Below are 13,476 nucleotides of genomic sequence, written 5' to 3'. Positions count from 1 at the left end.
TCAGCGTGTCTCAGTACCAGGACAAAACAGAAATTTCAGGTTCTGTTACCTGTCACCCACCCTTGACGATGTCATCAGTGTCAAGGGGATAGTGTGACAGGGACCTCTCAGGGCTGTAGGGAAAGTGCCCTGTGAGGACATCTTCCTCCGGCCAGTGAATGTCTGTAGCATTTCCATATGTGTCAGTAAATTGGAAGTCAGGCCTGTCCTTGGAGACCCAAGAAAGGTTGGCTCAGACCCCATCTCCTGGAGCAGGGTCTCAAGTCCCTCTTGCCCTGGACAGGACTTCCAGGGGTTCGGGTGGGGAGGCAGGAGTAGTGGCAGCTGCCTTCCCCAGTCGGGCACTTGCACTGAGTCACTCTGTGAGTGGCTTCTCTGCCACCATCCTTGTGTTCAGTCTGGCTCCAGCCCCACTCTCAGTTCTTGACAGCCCATAAACCTTCCGAAGCTTCCCCCTCATTGGGCATCCCCCTCCCTGAACTTCCGCCTCCCTGAGAATCCCCCTTACGCAGCATCTCCTCACTCAGCATCTCCATCCCTGAGCTTCCCCCTCCCTGGGCATCTCCCTCACTGGGCATCCCCCTCCTTGAGCTTGCCCCTCCCCATCTTCCCCCTGGGCTTCTCCCCAACCACTGCCACCCCGCATTGAGCTTCTCTCTGTGTGACCCACCTTCCCTGGAATTTACAAAGCCCTTGCTTCCTTCTCACTTCTGAGCCTTTCCATTTTGCCCTCTGGTGCTCCTAGATGCAATTTTCTTATCCTCTTTTGCAGACCAGTTTCTCTCCACCTCTTTACTCTCCTCCATGCCCACACTTTGCCAAATTCATCAATGGCCTCCATGATCAGGAAGCACTGCCACCGAGCGGACCATCTGTCCCTGCATCCCCTGTCCCCCACCCTCCCGTTTTCTCCCTCTCTCTGCTCTGGGAGAGGCAGCCCAGAAGCCTCCTTGGTGTTTTCCGAAAGGTAAATCATCTGTGAGAAATGGCAGTTTCTTAGAGGGGTCATGTGTGCAGGGACAGGTCCCATTCAGAGAAAATCATCTGTAGAAGTACTAATGCTGCTTCTCCTTTGCCACCCTCTGTTGTAATGGCTGACAGAGCAAAATACTCATTTCGTAGTCTCCCTTCAGATAGGTTAGCCATGTGATGTTTTAACCCGTGGGATGTCTGCAGGGGCTTTATGGAAAAGTTTTTTTGTTTGCTTGGTTTTTGTTTGTTTGTTTGTTTTTGAGATGGAGTTTTACTCTTCTTGTCGAGTCTCGAGTACAATGTGATCTTGGATCACTGCAACCTCCACCTCCCGGGTTCAAGCAATTCTCCTGCCTCAGCCTCCCGAGTAGCTGGGATTATAGGCACCTGCCACCACACCCATCTAATTTTTGTATTTTTAGTGAAGACGGGGTTTCACCATGTTGGCGAGGCTGGTCTTGAACTCCTTGACCTCAGGTGATCCACCCACCTCGGCCTCCCAAAGTGCTGTGATTATAGGAGTGAGCCACTCTGCCTGGCCTATGGAAAAGTTTTGCTTCTTGTTGACAGCGATCAGAAATGGCTGCCCCTCTTCTGCCTGAACATAGGTGCTAAGTGTGCAGCTGTGGCTGTCAGCTCACAACCTGGGGCCAACAGGTCTGAGGACAAAAGCCAACTTGCCACGGAGGCAGGGCTGGGCAGAGGGCAAAGTGCCGGGCTCCCTGACAGCTTTGGTGGACAGTGGGGTCAACGTGGTCACCCTCCACCTCTTTATTATCATTATATGAGAAAAAGGAAACCTTATGTGTTTAAGCCACAATTCCTTGAGCTTTCTGTTCCTTGCAGCCCAGTGTGTTACTGATTCGATGTCCATTGAAAGAGGCCAGGTAGCCCTGTTGGTCTGGAGAGAGTAAGGAATTCTCTCTGGCTTCCCGGAAAGCTGTACCTGTAAGCGTGACTTCCTGGGGCAGAAGATGGAGTTCCACGTCAGTCAGAGTGGACTGGCCCAGACAGCACCATGGTGCTGGGGGAGCAGGTGCCGCCGGTGGCAACTGCAGTGACCCTGGGAGCCTGTGCAATAGGCACTCCCTCTGGTTTTGTGTGAAATTTTGGGGTTGTCTCCTCTGGAAGTCCACAGCCACTTGAGCCGGGCCTAATAGAACTGAGGACTCGCCTGGTGGACCGAGACCTGCTGCCATTAGCGCCACCACAAGACAGAGAGAAGCAAAGACTGTGACTGAGGGTCCTAGGCACACTCTTTTTTTTTTTTTTTTTTTTTTTGAGATAGAGTCTTGCTCTGTTACCCAGGCTGGAGTGCAGTGGCGCCGTCTTGGCTCACTGTAACCTCCACCTCCCAGGTTCAAGTGATTCTCCTGCCTCAGCCTCCTGAGTAGCTGGGACTATAAGCATGTACCACCACACCTGGCTAATTTTTTGTATTTTTAGTAGAGACAGAGTTTCACCATGTTAGCCAGGATGGTCTCGATCTCCCGACTTCATTACCCGCCCACCTCAGCCTCCCAAAGTGCTGGGATTACAGGCATTAGCCACTGTGCCTGGCTGACCCTCTCTCATCTCTGTGCATAAGACAGGCCCTCCCTGAGCTGACAGATTGTTCCTGGGAAGTCTTGGAGTTTCTGCTCACCTGACAGGTGTGAGAACAAGCTGGCTTTCCTATTTAGAAAGGAAAGTTAAAGCTTTGTACTTTGAATTTTGTGAATAGTTCATGCTAGAAAGCAGAAGTAACTAGGGTCTGTTTTGGTTTTAAATGGTTTTTCTTTTCCCTTGGTTACAACGCAGCATTAAAAATGTCGCCTTCTGAGTATCTGAGTTAATGAGGTTACCAGTGCCCCCTGAGAGAAACAGGTTGAATCGCCACCCATTCAATGTGCAGGTTACATGAAAATAATCCCACTGGAAATTCAATTTTCACAACATCCCATGACTAGGACTTATTAGACACACATTTTGCAGATAAGAAAATGGAAGCTAAGAGATGAGGAGTGGCTCAAAGTCACACTGCTGGTGTAATAAATGACACCAAAACTCTGTCACTTAAAACAACACACATTTATTATCTCACACAGTTTCTGGGGGTCAGGAATCCAGGAGCCACTTAGCTGGGGTTCTGGCTCAGGAACTTTCATGGGGATGCACAAAAGATGTCTACTGGGCTGTGATCTCATCCGAAGGCCCTACTGAGGCAGAGGATTCACTTCCACATTCACTCATGTCGCTGTTGGTGGGAGGCCTTAGTTCCTTGCCATGTGAGCCTCTCCATAGGGCTCCTCAATATGCCAGCTGGTTCCCCCAAAGTGAGAGATCCAACCGATGTGAGAATGAGGATGAATGAACAAGAAAGAGGCCATGATGTGTTTCCTAACCAAATATGAGAAGTGAGGTACCATCACCTCTGCCTCATTCTATTGGTTACCCAGACCCACCCTGGTACAGAGCCAGGGGACTGCACAAGACTGTGAGTATTGGGAATTGCTGGGGCCATCTTGGAAGTGGGCTGCCATACAAACAGACCCTTGTCTCTCAATTCCTGCAGCCTTGGCCTTTAGATCTCAGGATAGGACTGAGTGGAGGCTGCCTTTGGGATAGGGTTGCTAGATTTAGCAAATAAAAACACAGGACAAATTTCAGATAAATGACCAATGATTTTTTAGAATATGTATGCTCCCAAATAATGCATGACAACCCTAATTTGGGGAGGAGTAGGTGCTGAGGGACAGGGCTCTGAGTTCCAGTCCTCTAGAACTGTGCATGCAACCTCAGGCTGACCCCAAGTCTTTGTGGATGTTGATCCTGACCTTTCCACTCCAGTCCTCAGCTTCCCAAAGGGACCTAGGCAGAGTGGTCAAGGCACAAAGAGCTGGGAAAGGACACTCGGGTTTGGAGGAAGGGAGGTGTCCTCAACCTCAGTCCCAGGTAAGGTCTCAGAAGCCTGAAATTGAAGGGTGGGTGGGAAGAGGGAAGCTGGGGGAGCCAGAGAGTAAAGGTGCAGATTCCTGCCTGCTCTATCCCATGCCTTGCAGGAGGGGGAGCAGAGAAGGGCCCTAACTGTCTCACCCCAATCCGAGCTTTCCCCTTGAGTGGCCTCCCCACTGGCCCCTAAGCCAGCCTCCTGCTTCCCCCCAAATCTTCCTGCCCACCCCCTCTAGCCGACGTCCACCCTCAGACTATCTCAGGTGGCCCCTGTGTTGATTTGCAGAGGAACCACTGAGCCTTGAGGAGTGGCTGCTCCCTCCCTTCCTCGGACTCTGCCCAGCCTAAGGGGTGAGAGCCTCAGGGCTAGGAGTCGGTCTCACGAGGGACTGTGGCTCCTCTCAGACCTGCTGTCTCCTGGCTCCCCCACAGCCCACCCTAGATGAAGCGCTTGTCCTCCACGTGGTAGGAGTAGGGGTCTCCGGGGAAAGGCTGGGGTGGGGGCTGGTTATAGACCCCCTGCAGGAAGATCCAGGCTGTGCCCACCACCATAACAGGTGTCACCACAAACAGGCAGAGGCGGTCCACTGTGCGGGCCACCCGGTTCCAGCTGTCTTTCTCCTGTGGGTGGGGGAAGAGAGAGTGGGGAGAGAAGGGGCTCAGACCACAGAGCCCCACCCCCAAGCTGGGGCCCAGCCAGGGAGGTAGAGGCACGGCTCAGTGTGTCTGCAGAGGCTGCCTCGGGCTTGCAGCAGACAGGATATGCCAGCTTGTCCCCAAAAAGGGCCCAGGCCCCTCTGGCCACAGACAGCGCTGGTCACTCTGTTGAGGAGGCAGAGAATAGACCCTAGCCTCCCTCTCCACTCTAGCACAGGGCTCTGGGGCTGGAGAGGAGCTGGGGCCCAGAGGTCTCTCTTGGGGGCCAAGGAACGTGGACAGGCCCCTTTCCTCCCTCTCCTCTCTCTCCCCCACCCCAGCAAGTCAGGTCTGCTGCCAGTCCCTATGTGAATTGGGAAAAGGTGCACTTTTCTCAAGAGAGAATTTTTACAAGTTGTATAATGTTGAATAGCCATATATGGCTACCTTGTAAATGTCTGGTTGTCTGGGAGCATCACGCTTGAAACTGAGTAGGGACAGAAAATGATTGGCAGCTGGGAGAAAGAAGGGACCCTAAGGGATGCTTGGAGTGTGGCCTGGACAGGCTGGGGCTGTGCCTATGTGTGTGTGCCTGGCCCCAGTGCTGCTGTGTTGCGTGCCTGGAATCTGTATCACATTAACTCCTTCATCTAAGTTGCTGTGATCTAAGTTGCCCTGCCATCTTAAGATAGGATACACTTAAAAGAAACAAAGAAATTAAAAAAAACAAAACACGCACACGAGAAAACAAAACAACAACAAAAAGATAGGATACACTTAATCAGTGCCCAGCTTGAACACCTGTGCATGGCAGTCCTGTGGCCTCTTACCTCATTGTAATTGTTCTGGTCCCTCATGTGGTTAACAATGAAGTTTGCCCCGTCCACAGCTGGCTTCAGCTCACTGAAGAGTTCCTGCTGGGCCTGCTCGGAGCTTGCTGGGGGCCGGCCTATAGACAAGGGGCCAGAGAGGGTGTGAGACCTGCCCCCACCCATCTCCCACAGATGGGCTGAAAACCAAAACCAGCAGGGACCCACGTGCAGTGGTGAGGCGCCGGGCCAGCCCATGCCGCTCTGACTGCTTCTCGAACATGAGGTCGCTGCGGGACTTGAGCGAGAAGTACTCCTCTGCTTTGGACATGTAGCCCAGGGAGCTGCTCCTCCGCACCAGGACCCCGGGGCTGGGTCCATCCTCCGCCGGGCGGGACATGTGCAGGAGCTCCGGCAGCGTCTCCAGGAAGAGCTGGGGCCATGTCAAGGGGCCACAAGAAAGGCAATTTTTTTTTTTCTTTTGAGACAGAGTGTCACTCTGGTGCTAGGCTGGAGCACAGTGGTGTGATCTTGGCTCACTGCAACCTCCACCTCCCGGGTTCAAGTGATTCTCCTGTTTCAGCCTCCCAAGTAGCTGAGATCACAGGCATGCACCAACACATGCAGCTAATTTTTATATTTTTAGTAGAGACAGGGTTTCACCATGTCAGCCAAGATGGTCTCGATCTCTTGACCTCATGATCAGTCCACTTTGGCCTCCCAAGATGCTAGGATGACAGATGTGAGCCACCGCGCCCTCCCAAGAAAGGCCATTTTACAAACATGGAGTGACCTTTACATGTCCTAACATCTGTGACTTCATTCCTGGCTTCCACAAGGTGCTCCCAAGTCTGACTCTGTCATTGATGCCCCCAACCTCCTGCTGATGCACATGTAGGTTGCTTCCAGCTCTCCCACATCACCCACGGTTCGGAGCAGAACCCACTCACTAAAAATGGTTAAAGACCAAAAAGTAGGGTAAATGCCCCAAATGCTAGGCTCTCCCCCATCAAATGCTGAAGGACAAAAAGAGTTGCTAAGGCTGGGTGCGGTGGCTCATGCCTCTAGTCCCAGCAGGTTGGGAGGTTAAGGTGGGCAGATAGCCTGAGGTCAGGAGTTCAAGACCACCCTGGCCAACATGGTGAAACCCTGTCTCTACTGAAAACACAAAAATTAGCCAGGTGTGGTGGTGGGTGCCTGTAATCCCAGCTACTCAGGAGGCTGAGGCAGGAGAATCACTTGAAACTGGGAGGCAGAGGTTGCAGTGAGCTGAGATGGAACCATTGCACTCTAGCCTGTCCGACAGAGCGAGACTCCATCTCAAAAAAAAAAAAAAAGAGTTGCTAAACTGCCTTCAGAACAGCCAGCCTGCTCTGTAGTGGCCAAGAAGGAAGGGCACCCCCTCCCGAGCACCCTGGCTGCTCAGTCCTCCCCTTCTTCCTTCTGAGTTGCAGCTTACAGTGGAATGAGCAAATCTTAAGTATACAGCTAGGTGAATTTTTACAGAGGCGTTCTACTGGGTAATCACCACCCAGATGAGATAGTGAACACGATCTCCAAAAATCTCCCTCACACCTGCCCCGGCTCAGTTCCCTCCCAGCTCCAGATACAGCCGCCATTCTGACTTCTGTCACCAAGCACTGGTTTTGCCTGTTCTTGAATTTTTTACAAAGCGAATCCTGCAGTTTGCTGCTGCATCTGGTTTCTTTTTTCTTTTCTTTTCTTTTCAGTCTCACTCTGTCACCCAGGCTGGAGTGCAGTGGCGCGATCTCAGCTCACTGCAACCTCTGCCTCCCAGGTTCAAGCCATTCTCCTGCCTCAGCCTCCTGAGTAGCTGGGATTACAAGTGCTCACCACCATGCCCAGCTAACTTTTGTATTTTTAGTAGAGACGGGGTTTCACTATGTTGGCCAGGCTGGTCTTGAACTCCTGACCTCTGGTGATCCACCCACCTTGGCCTCCCAAAGTGCTGGATTACAGGCATGAGCCACCGTGCCCGGCCTGCCTCTGGTTTGTTTCATGGAACACTGTGCCAGGAGGTTCACGCGTGAAGGGGTGCAGCAGCTGCTGGTGCTTCTGCACTGCTGAGCAGCACTCGCATGGGAGGATATGCCCAGTGTCTTTGCCTATTCTGCAGATGGCCTTTGGACAACTTCCAGCTTTTTAAATTTTTTTTTGGAGACAGCATTTCATTCTTGTTGCCCAGGCTGGAGTGCAGTGCTGTAATCTTGGGTCACTGCAACCTCCACCTCCTGGGTTCAAGAAATTCTCGTACCTCAGCCTCCTGAGTAGCTGGGATTACAGGCACCCACCACCATGCCTGGGTAATTTTTGTATTTTTAGTAGGTCACCATGTTGGCCAGGCTGATCTCGAACTCGACCTCAGGTGATCCGCCTGCTTCGGCCTCCCAAAGTGCTGGAATTACAGGCGTGAGCTACTGTGCCTGGCCCCGCTTTTTTAATTATTATTTTTTAAGAGACAAGATCTCGATCTGTTGCCCAGGCTGGGGTGCAGTGGTGTGATCATAGCACATTGCAACCTCCAACTCCTGGGTTCTACTGATCCTCCCACCTCAGCCTCCTGAGTAGCTGACTCCAGGCGTGAGCCACTGTACCTGGCTCAATCTCCAGCTTTTGACTATTGAGAGTGCTCATTTTCTTTATGTTTTTTTTTTGAGACCAGGTCTCACTCTGTTGCCCAGGGTGGAGTGCACCGGTGCCATCGCAGCTCACTGCAGCTTTGACCTCTCAGGCTCAAGTGGGTAGCTGGAACTACAAGCATGTGCCACCACAGCTGGCTATTTTTTTTTTTTTTTTGTAGAGACAAGGGAGTCACTATGCTGCCCAGGCTAGTCTCCAACTCCCAGGCTCAAACAATTCTCCTGCCTCAGCCTCCCCAAGTGCCAGGACTACAGCGGTGAGCCATCGTGCCAGGCTGAGTGCTCACCTTCTTGACCCCCTCGGACAGCACATGGGTGCTGTGTGTTCGAAAGTGGATGTTGAGCACGATGACACAGATCACCACGACCACGGTGACTAGCACCATGCCGAAGAGCAGGAACCTGTGGGCACACACTCAGCTTGGAGCCCCAGGGCTGGGCTGGGCCAGCAGTGGGGAGCTGGGCTTGGGTGCCACTCACTTGCCGATGAGGGGGATGGCCATGGATGTGGCGGGTAGCCGCTTGGAGATGAGCAGCAGGAAGACGGACTGAGCCAGGAGCACGGAGATGGCCACTGATGTCTTCTCACCACCTGGGAAAGCCAGACTTAGCTGTGTCCTTGGGGCCCCAGTCCTAGCGGGTCCCGCTGTGGCCCCTGGCACCTCTGTTTGCACCATGGTACCCTGATGGAAATCATGGGCTATGGAGATAGAGTGCCTGGGTGTAAATCTCAGCTCTGCCACTTACTAGCTGGGTGACCTTGGGCAAGTAGTCCAACCTCTCTGTGCGTCAGTTTTCTCAGCTGTTAAATGTGGTGAGAGAGACATCAGCTGTCACCATTAGCCTACCCCCGCCACTGAACCCTCCTGGAGCACAGATCTGTGTGTCGCTCCCTGCTCAGAAAGCACCAGGGTATCCTTACACCACCAGGAAAACACCCCAACTCCCAGCCCCTTACTCAAAGACCCCAGGCCAGTGCCATCCTCCTCTTCCCACCTGAGCTCCTGCATGTGATGCAAAGGGTGGGAAGTGGGGCTCCACTATGAGGTCCCCTCAGCCCCTGCCCGGCCCCTCCTCATCAGCATTGCTCCTCCTGCCTGGGGTGGCCCACCCTGTGCTGCTCAAGTCCACTCACCCCCCCCTCCTCTAGGAGCCCTCCCACCCCACTGCAGATGGAATGTGCCCCCTTCTCCCTCTTCAAATCCTGAGGTTTCTACCCTGTCTGCCAGGGGCAGGGGCTGGGTGGCCTTTGACCTTGGGACTCACTGTGCCCTGCTCGTAGTAAATATTCTGAACTTGTAAACCACTGCCTCCTAGAGTCAGGGTGGGCATCAGGGGTTTTTCTGCTTCACACCCTGCTGTCCTAGAGACCGTTATTCACCCACTGGTTCAAATGTTGAGGGTCTCCTGTGTTCAGGGCCCACGGTCACACACTGGTGACCACGAGAGACTTGGTCTCTATCCTGACAGAGGGACAGCTTGGCAGTTCTTCCGAGAGTTGAGGGGAAGTAGCATCTTGGAAATACCCTGCCCTGTCCATTTGGGGATGTCGCACAGGGTCCTACAGCCCTCCTCCTGGGCGGCCACCTGGCCCTCACACCTGGGCCCCTCGAGGGCGGGGAGCTCCAGGAATGGAGACCCCAGGTGGCTCCCAGGAGGAAGTGAGGGGCAGGGCTGGGGCTGCTTGTGCTTGGGTGGGCTTTCGGCAGGGAGCAGGGGGTGGGGCCTGGAGGCTCACTGTCGGCCGGGAGGTAGAAGACCAGGTTGACCATGAAGGAGATGAGCACACAGGGCACCAGAATGTTGATGATGTAGAAGAGGGGCTTGCGGCGGATGATGAGGTAGAAGGTGACGTCCTGGCGGTTGGGGCTGTCCAGAGGGGCTCTGGGGTCCACGTTGACCCTGGCCGGCCGGTGGACTATCTCCCATTCCCCGTTCTCTGTGGGAGGCACATGTACACCTTAGGCTCAGGCTGGGACAAGGGGGCTGGGCGGGGCCTCGGGACAGAATGAAGGGCTGGGTGGAGCGAGCCAGTCCAGACACGTGGCAGGGCTGTCTGGGGTCCCTTTGGTGGGCATCATTGACTGGGGTGGAAGTTTCCATCTGTGAGGGGGAAATTTTCCTCTGTGACTGATCTTTTTTTCCTCTTTTTGGAAAAAATAGAAGCTGAGTCCATACAGGGCTCAAATAAAGAATGTGTTTTGGCTCAAAAGATACCTGAGCCAACAATAGGTATTGCAGATTAGAGGCACCGAGTCAAACAAATGCTCTCAGACGCTGAGCATGTCTTCCAAGACAAAGAAAGCCTTGTCGACATTAACTGAGCTGCTCCCCCTAGGCCTGGGCCTTGGGGGTAATAATGAGCCAGTGAGAGTGAAACTATCCCTGCCATGATGTGCCAGCCTGGGACAGTGGGACAGGATCCTTCTGACCGACGGGGCGAATGGTAGGCCCCACGGAGAATCTGAGCCTGGGCACAGAGCGGGGATGAGGATGACAGGAGGGTTGACATGCCCCCCCATTGGGATGACACACCCCTGCCAACCACACCCCTGGGCTCTCCAGGCCCAGGAAGGATGAAACCCATCAGCCACAGGCATCTCCCTTATGAAAGGCATGACTTCCACGCCTGGGCAGGGACATGGGGAGGGCCCTGGCACCATCTCTCTCTGCTGTTGGGATATCTTTGCCTTCAGGAAGTGTGAGTGTCTGGGTGCCTCTGTGGGCAGGCACGTGTCTGCCCATCTGTATCTAGCTGCATGTGTGAATAGCTGTGTGTCTGTGTCTTAGGTGTGTGTGTGTGCACGTGTGTATCTTTGGGGTGGGCAGTGTCAGTGCATCTGTGTCTGTGCGTTTATGTCTGAGGGACCTGCCTGCCCACCAGTGGCTGCTCCCAGCACCTGTGAAGCCTTCAGGGTCAATGATGATCCACTCCACGGGGTAGTTACGATCGTCTTCGACATCCTGCTTCAGGCTCAGGGTGATCTCTTTGGCTGTGTACTTGAGGGAGCTGGGGAGGGCAATAGGCAGACAGTGACACTCGGCCACTGGTTGGGGCCACAGAGTAGGGGAGGGTTGGTGAGGGAGGACGGTTACCGGGGAGGGTGGCACTCATCCAGACAGGGCAGAGGCTCTGCCTGAGGACACTTCAGTCACTTCCTTTGGCCCCTGGTAGGGTGCCTTGGGGTGAGGGGTGGCTGGGGAAATGGGCCCACCTGAACTTGAGGGAGCAGTTCTGCCAGTCGAAGGGGAAATAGGTGACAGAGATGGGGCAGGAGGAGCGGAAGATGGCAGGTGGCAGCCAGTACACAAAGCCATAGTCATAGACGAGCACGTTGCAGGAGTAGGAGATCTGGAAGGAGCCGTCATTGCTGGGGGACAGGGACGAGAACCACAGTGAGCTCTGGCCACTCAGGACTGGCAGAGCTGTGGGAGGCAGAGGAGGCTTAAGCAAGGAGGCAGGGTGACAGCGGGGAGGTTGGGGCCACTTGCTCAACTTGTTCTCCAGCACAATCTCTGGGAGCCACACCATGTCGGAGGGCAGGCGCAGGACACTGATGTTTCCAAATTCTTCAGCATTCCACATCAGCCGGCTGTCTGTCCAGCCCTGGAAGCCCGGAGGCACGTCAGCAGTGCGCTCTGCAGCCGGCCAGCCTCCTGACCCCCCCACTTCCCCGAGAGAAGGTTGAACAGGGTCTGAGAGCCGTGACAAAAGAGGTTTGGGAAGGCAGGTACAGAGAGCAGATTCAGGTCTGTCAGGGACAGCTGTGTAGGATGCTCACTGCACGACTAAGAGATCATTATTTCCACTGTGGGCATAGACGAGCTGTGTCTGTATTGTGGACTTTTGGCAGGAGAGTGTTTTCTAATAAAAATCAAGATAAGGTAGCAATTTTCCAACACATGAATCCTAATCCACTTGAAGGTGCCATTAGGGCTGGTGAGGGCACTAGGTGAAGGAAACCCTGACTCCCCCACCACGTCAGCGGCTCTGTGAGAGGTATTCTTACGTGCTCTATCCACACATTGGTAGTGAGGGTCTCCTCCACTTCTTTCTGTAATCAGATGAGAGGGCCATCCTTCAGGCCACATCATTCTTTTACCCACACACATTAACCCATTCTCTCTCTCTCTCTTTTTGTTTTGAGATGGAGTCTTGCTCAATCGCCAAGGCTGAAATACAGTGGTATGATCTTGGCTCACTGCAATCTGCAACCTCTGCCTCCCAGGTTCAAGCAATTCTCCTGCCTCAGCTTCCCTAGTAGCTGGGATTATAGGCGCATGCCATCACTCTTGGTTAATTCTTGTATTTTTAGTAGAGATGGGTTTTCACCATGTTGGCCAGGCTGGTCTCGAACTCCTGACCTCAGGTGATCCGCCCACCTCAAATTCTCAAAGTGCTGAGACTACAGGTGTGAGCCATGTCACCCAGCTTACATTCACCCACTCTCTACTGGCACCCATGGATACCATGGCATCTGGGCCCTGAAAACTCGCAGTCAGGAGTAGATGGGCAGCCAGGGAGCAGAGAGGATAGGTGGCCTCTGAAGTGTGTCACCGATGTGACATGCTGTGCATGTGGATGGGGACACTCCAGAGCTGACGCTGGAGGGGAAGGACAGAGGCTTCACAGGGCACAGAGCAGCCGAAACACATTTCCCAGGGAGGAGCGGCCATAGGCCAGGTGGGGCCTCCATGGCTATCCCGGTCCTGGGAAGCTGTCCCTGCCCTCCCTCCCAACCCAGCACACGAGGGCCTCTCACCAGGGAGATGAGGTTGGAGAGCGTGAGGGACAGGGTGACGTCCACACTCTCCTCTTTGTTTGCCACGGGCCGGAGCTCCTTGTTGTAGCGCTTCTCTTGAAACAGGTGCCGGATCAGCCGCTCCTCCTCGTTCAGCCCCTGGCTGCCTGGGGAGGGTTAGGGACAAGGACTGAATGGGGCCCTGGGCAGGGGACTCAGGGAGGAATCTGCCCTCAGGTCTTGCTGGACCATGAGGTTGGGATGGGGGGAGGAATCCAACCACTCCCTGGTAGTGGGGACCCCAGAAGGTGGCCCTCACAGGGAGAGATGGCAGAGTGGGAGTGGGGAGAGTGAGAGGAGGTCATGCAGTATGGGGCCGAGTGGACATCACTGGGGACCCCACGGGGGGAAAGATGTCTACCCTTACCAAACACGGCCAGGGCGGCCAGCAGCCCCAGCATCAGCACTGGCCCCTCCATCCCAACCCTCTGACTGGGACTTGCATCTGCCCCTCCCGGCTACAGGGCTGTGGAATGAGGGTGGGTGGGAGAGGGGACAGGTGTTGGGGGGAGGAGGGAGTCAATGGGAAGAGGCTGCCGGAAGCACAATCTGACACCTCATCGTGGTGGGGAGCGGGCCAGCCAGGGCAGAAGCCCAAGGACATGAGGAGGCAAAGATCCCAGCCTGGGACTCCCTGAAGCTTGGCAGCGGTGGGGGTGGGGCACT

The 13,476-nt window shown here is 54.4% G+C and overlaps 1 protein-coding gene across 1 annotated transcript; it reads right to left on the bottom strand.

Moving 5' to 3' along the window:
• Positions 1-3,023: 3,023 nt before the first annotated feature.
• CHRND (cholinergic receptor nicotinic delta subunit) lies at positions 3,024-13,257 on the bottom strand. The gene is made up of 12 exons (XM_035306074.3): positions 13,178-13,257; positions 12,772-12,917; positions 12,019-12,063; positions 11,506-11,615; positions 11,224-11,379; positions 10,909-11,018; positions 9,747-9,947; positions 8,489-8,600; positions 8,296-8,410; positions 5,577-5,781; positions 5,370-5,488; positions 3,024-4,524 (listed from the first exon to the last, which is right to left on the bottom strand). Exons 1-12 carry the CDS (start codon positions 13,227-13,229, stop codon positions 4,342-4,344), a joined length of 1,554 nt encoding a protein of 517 aa, XP_035161965.3. The 5' UTR covers positions 13,230-13,257; the 3' UTR covers positions 3,024-4,341.
• Between the last annotated feature and the right edge of the window lie 219 nt (positions 13,258-13,476).

This window comes from Callithrix jacchus, chromosome 6, assembly GCF_049354715.1.
Source record: "Callithrix jacchus isolate 240 chromosome 6, calJac240_pri, whole genome shotgun sequence".
Lineage (NCBI taxonomy): Eukaryota > Metazoa > Chordata > Mammalia > Primates > Cebidae > Callithrix > Callithrix jacchus.
The sequence above is the reverse complement of the archived record's forward strand: the minus strand, read 5'-3'. Positions and strand labels throughout refer to the sequence as shown.

What these genes read in the sequence shown, in the direction of transcription:
- CHRND (XM_035306074.3), bottom strand. Translation starts at nt 13,229, where the DNA reads ATGGAGGGGCCAGTGCTGATGCTGGGGCTGCTGGCCGCCCTGGCCGTG. An exon ending in GGCCGCCCTGGCCGTGTTTG is followed by an intron (nt 12,918 to 13,177) that starts GTAAGGGTAGAC and finishes AACCCTCCCCAG; the next exon opens with GCAGCCAGGGGCTGAACGAG. An exon ending in ACCAGAACAATTACAATGAG is followed by an intron (nt 4,525 to 5,369) that starts GTAAGAGGCCAC and finishes CCCCACCCACAG; the next exon opens with GAGAAAGACAGCTGGAACCG.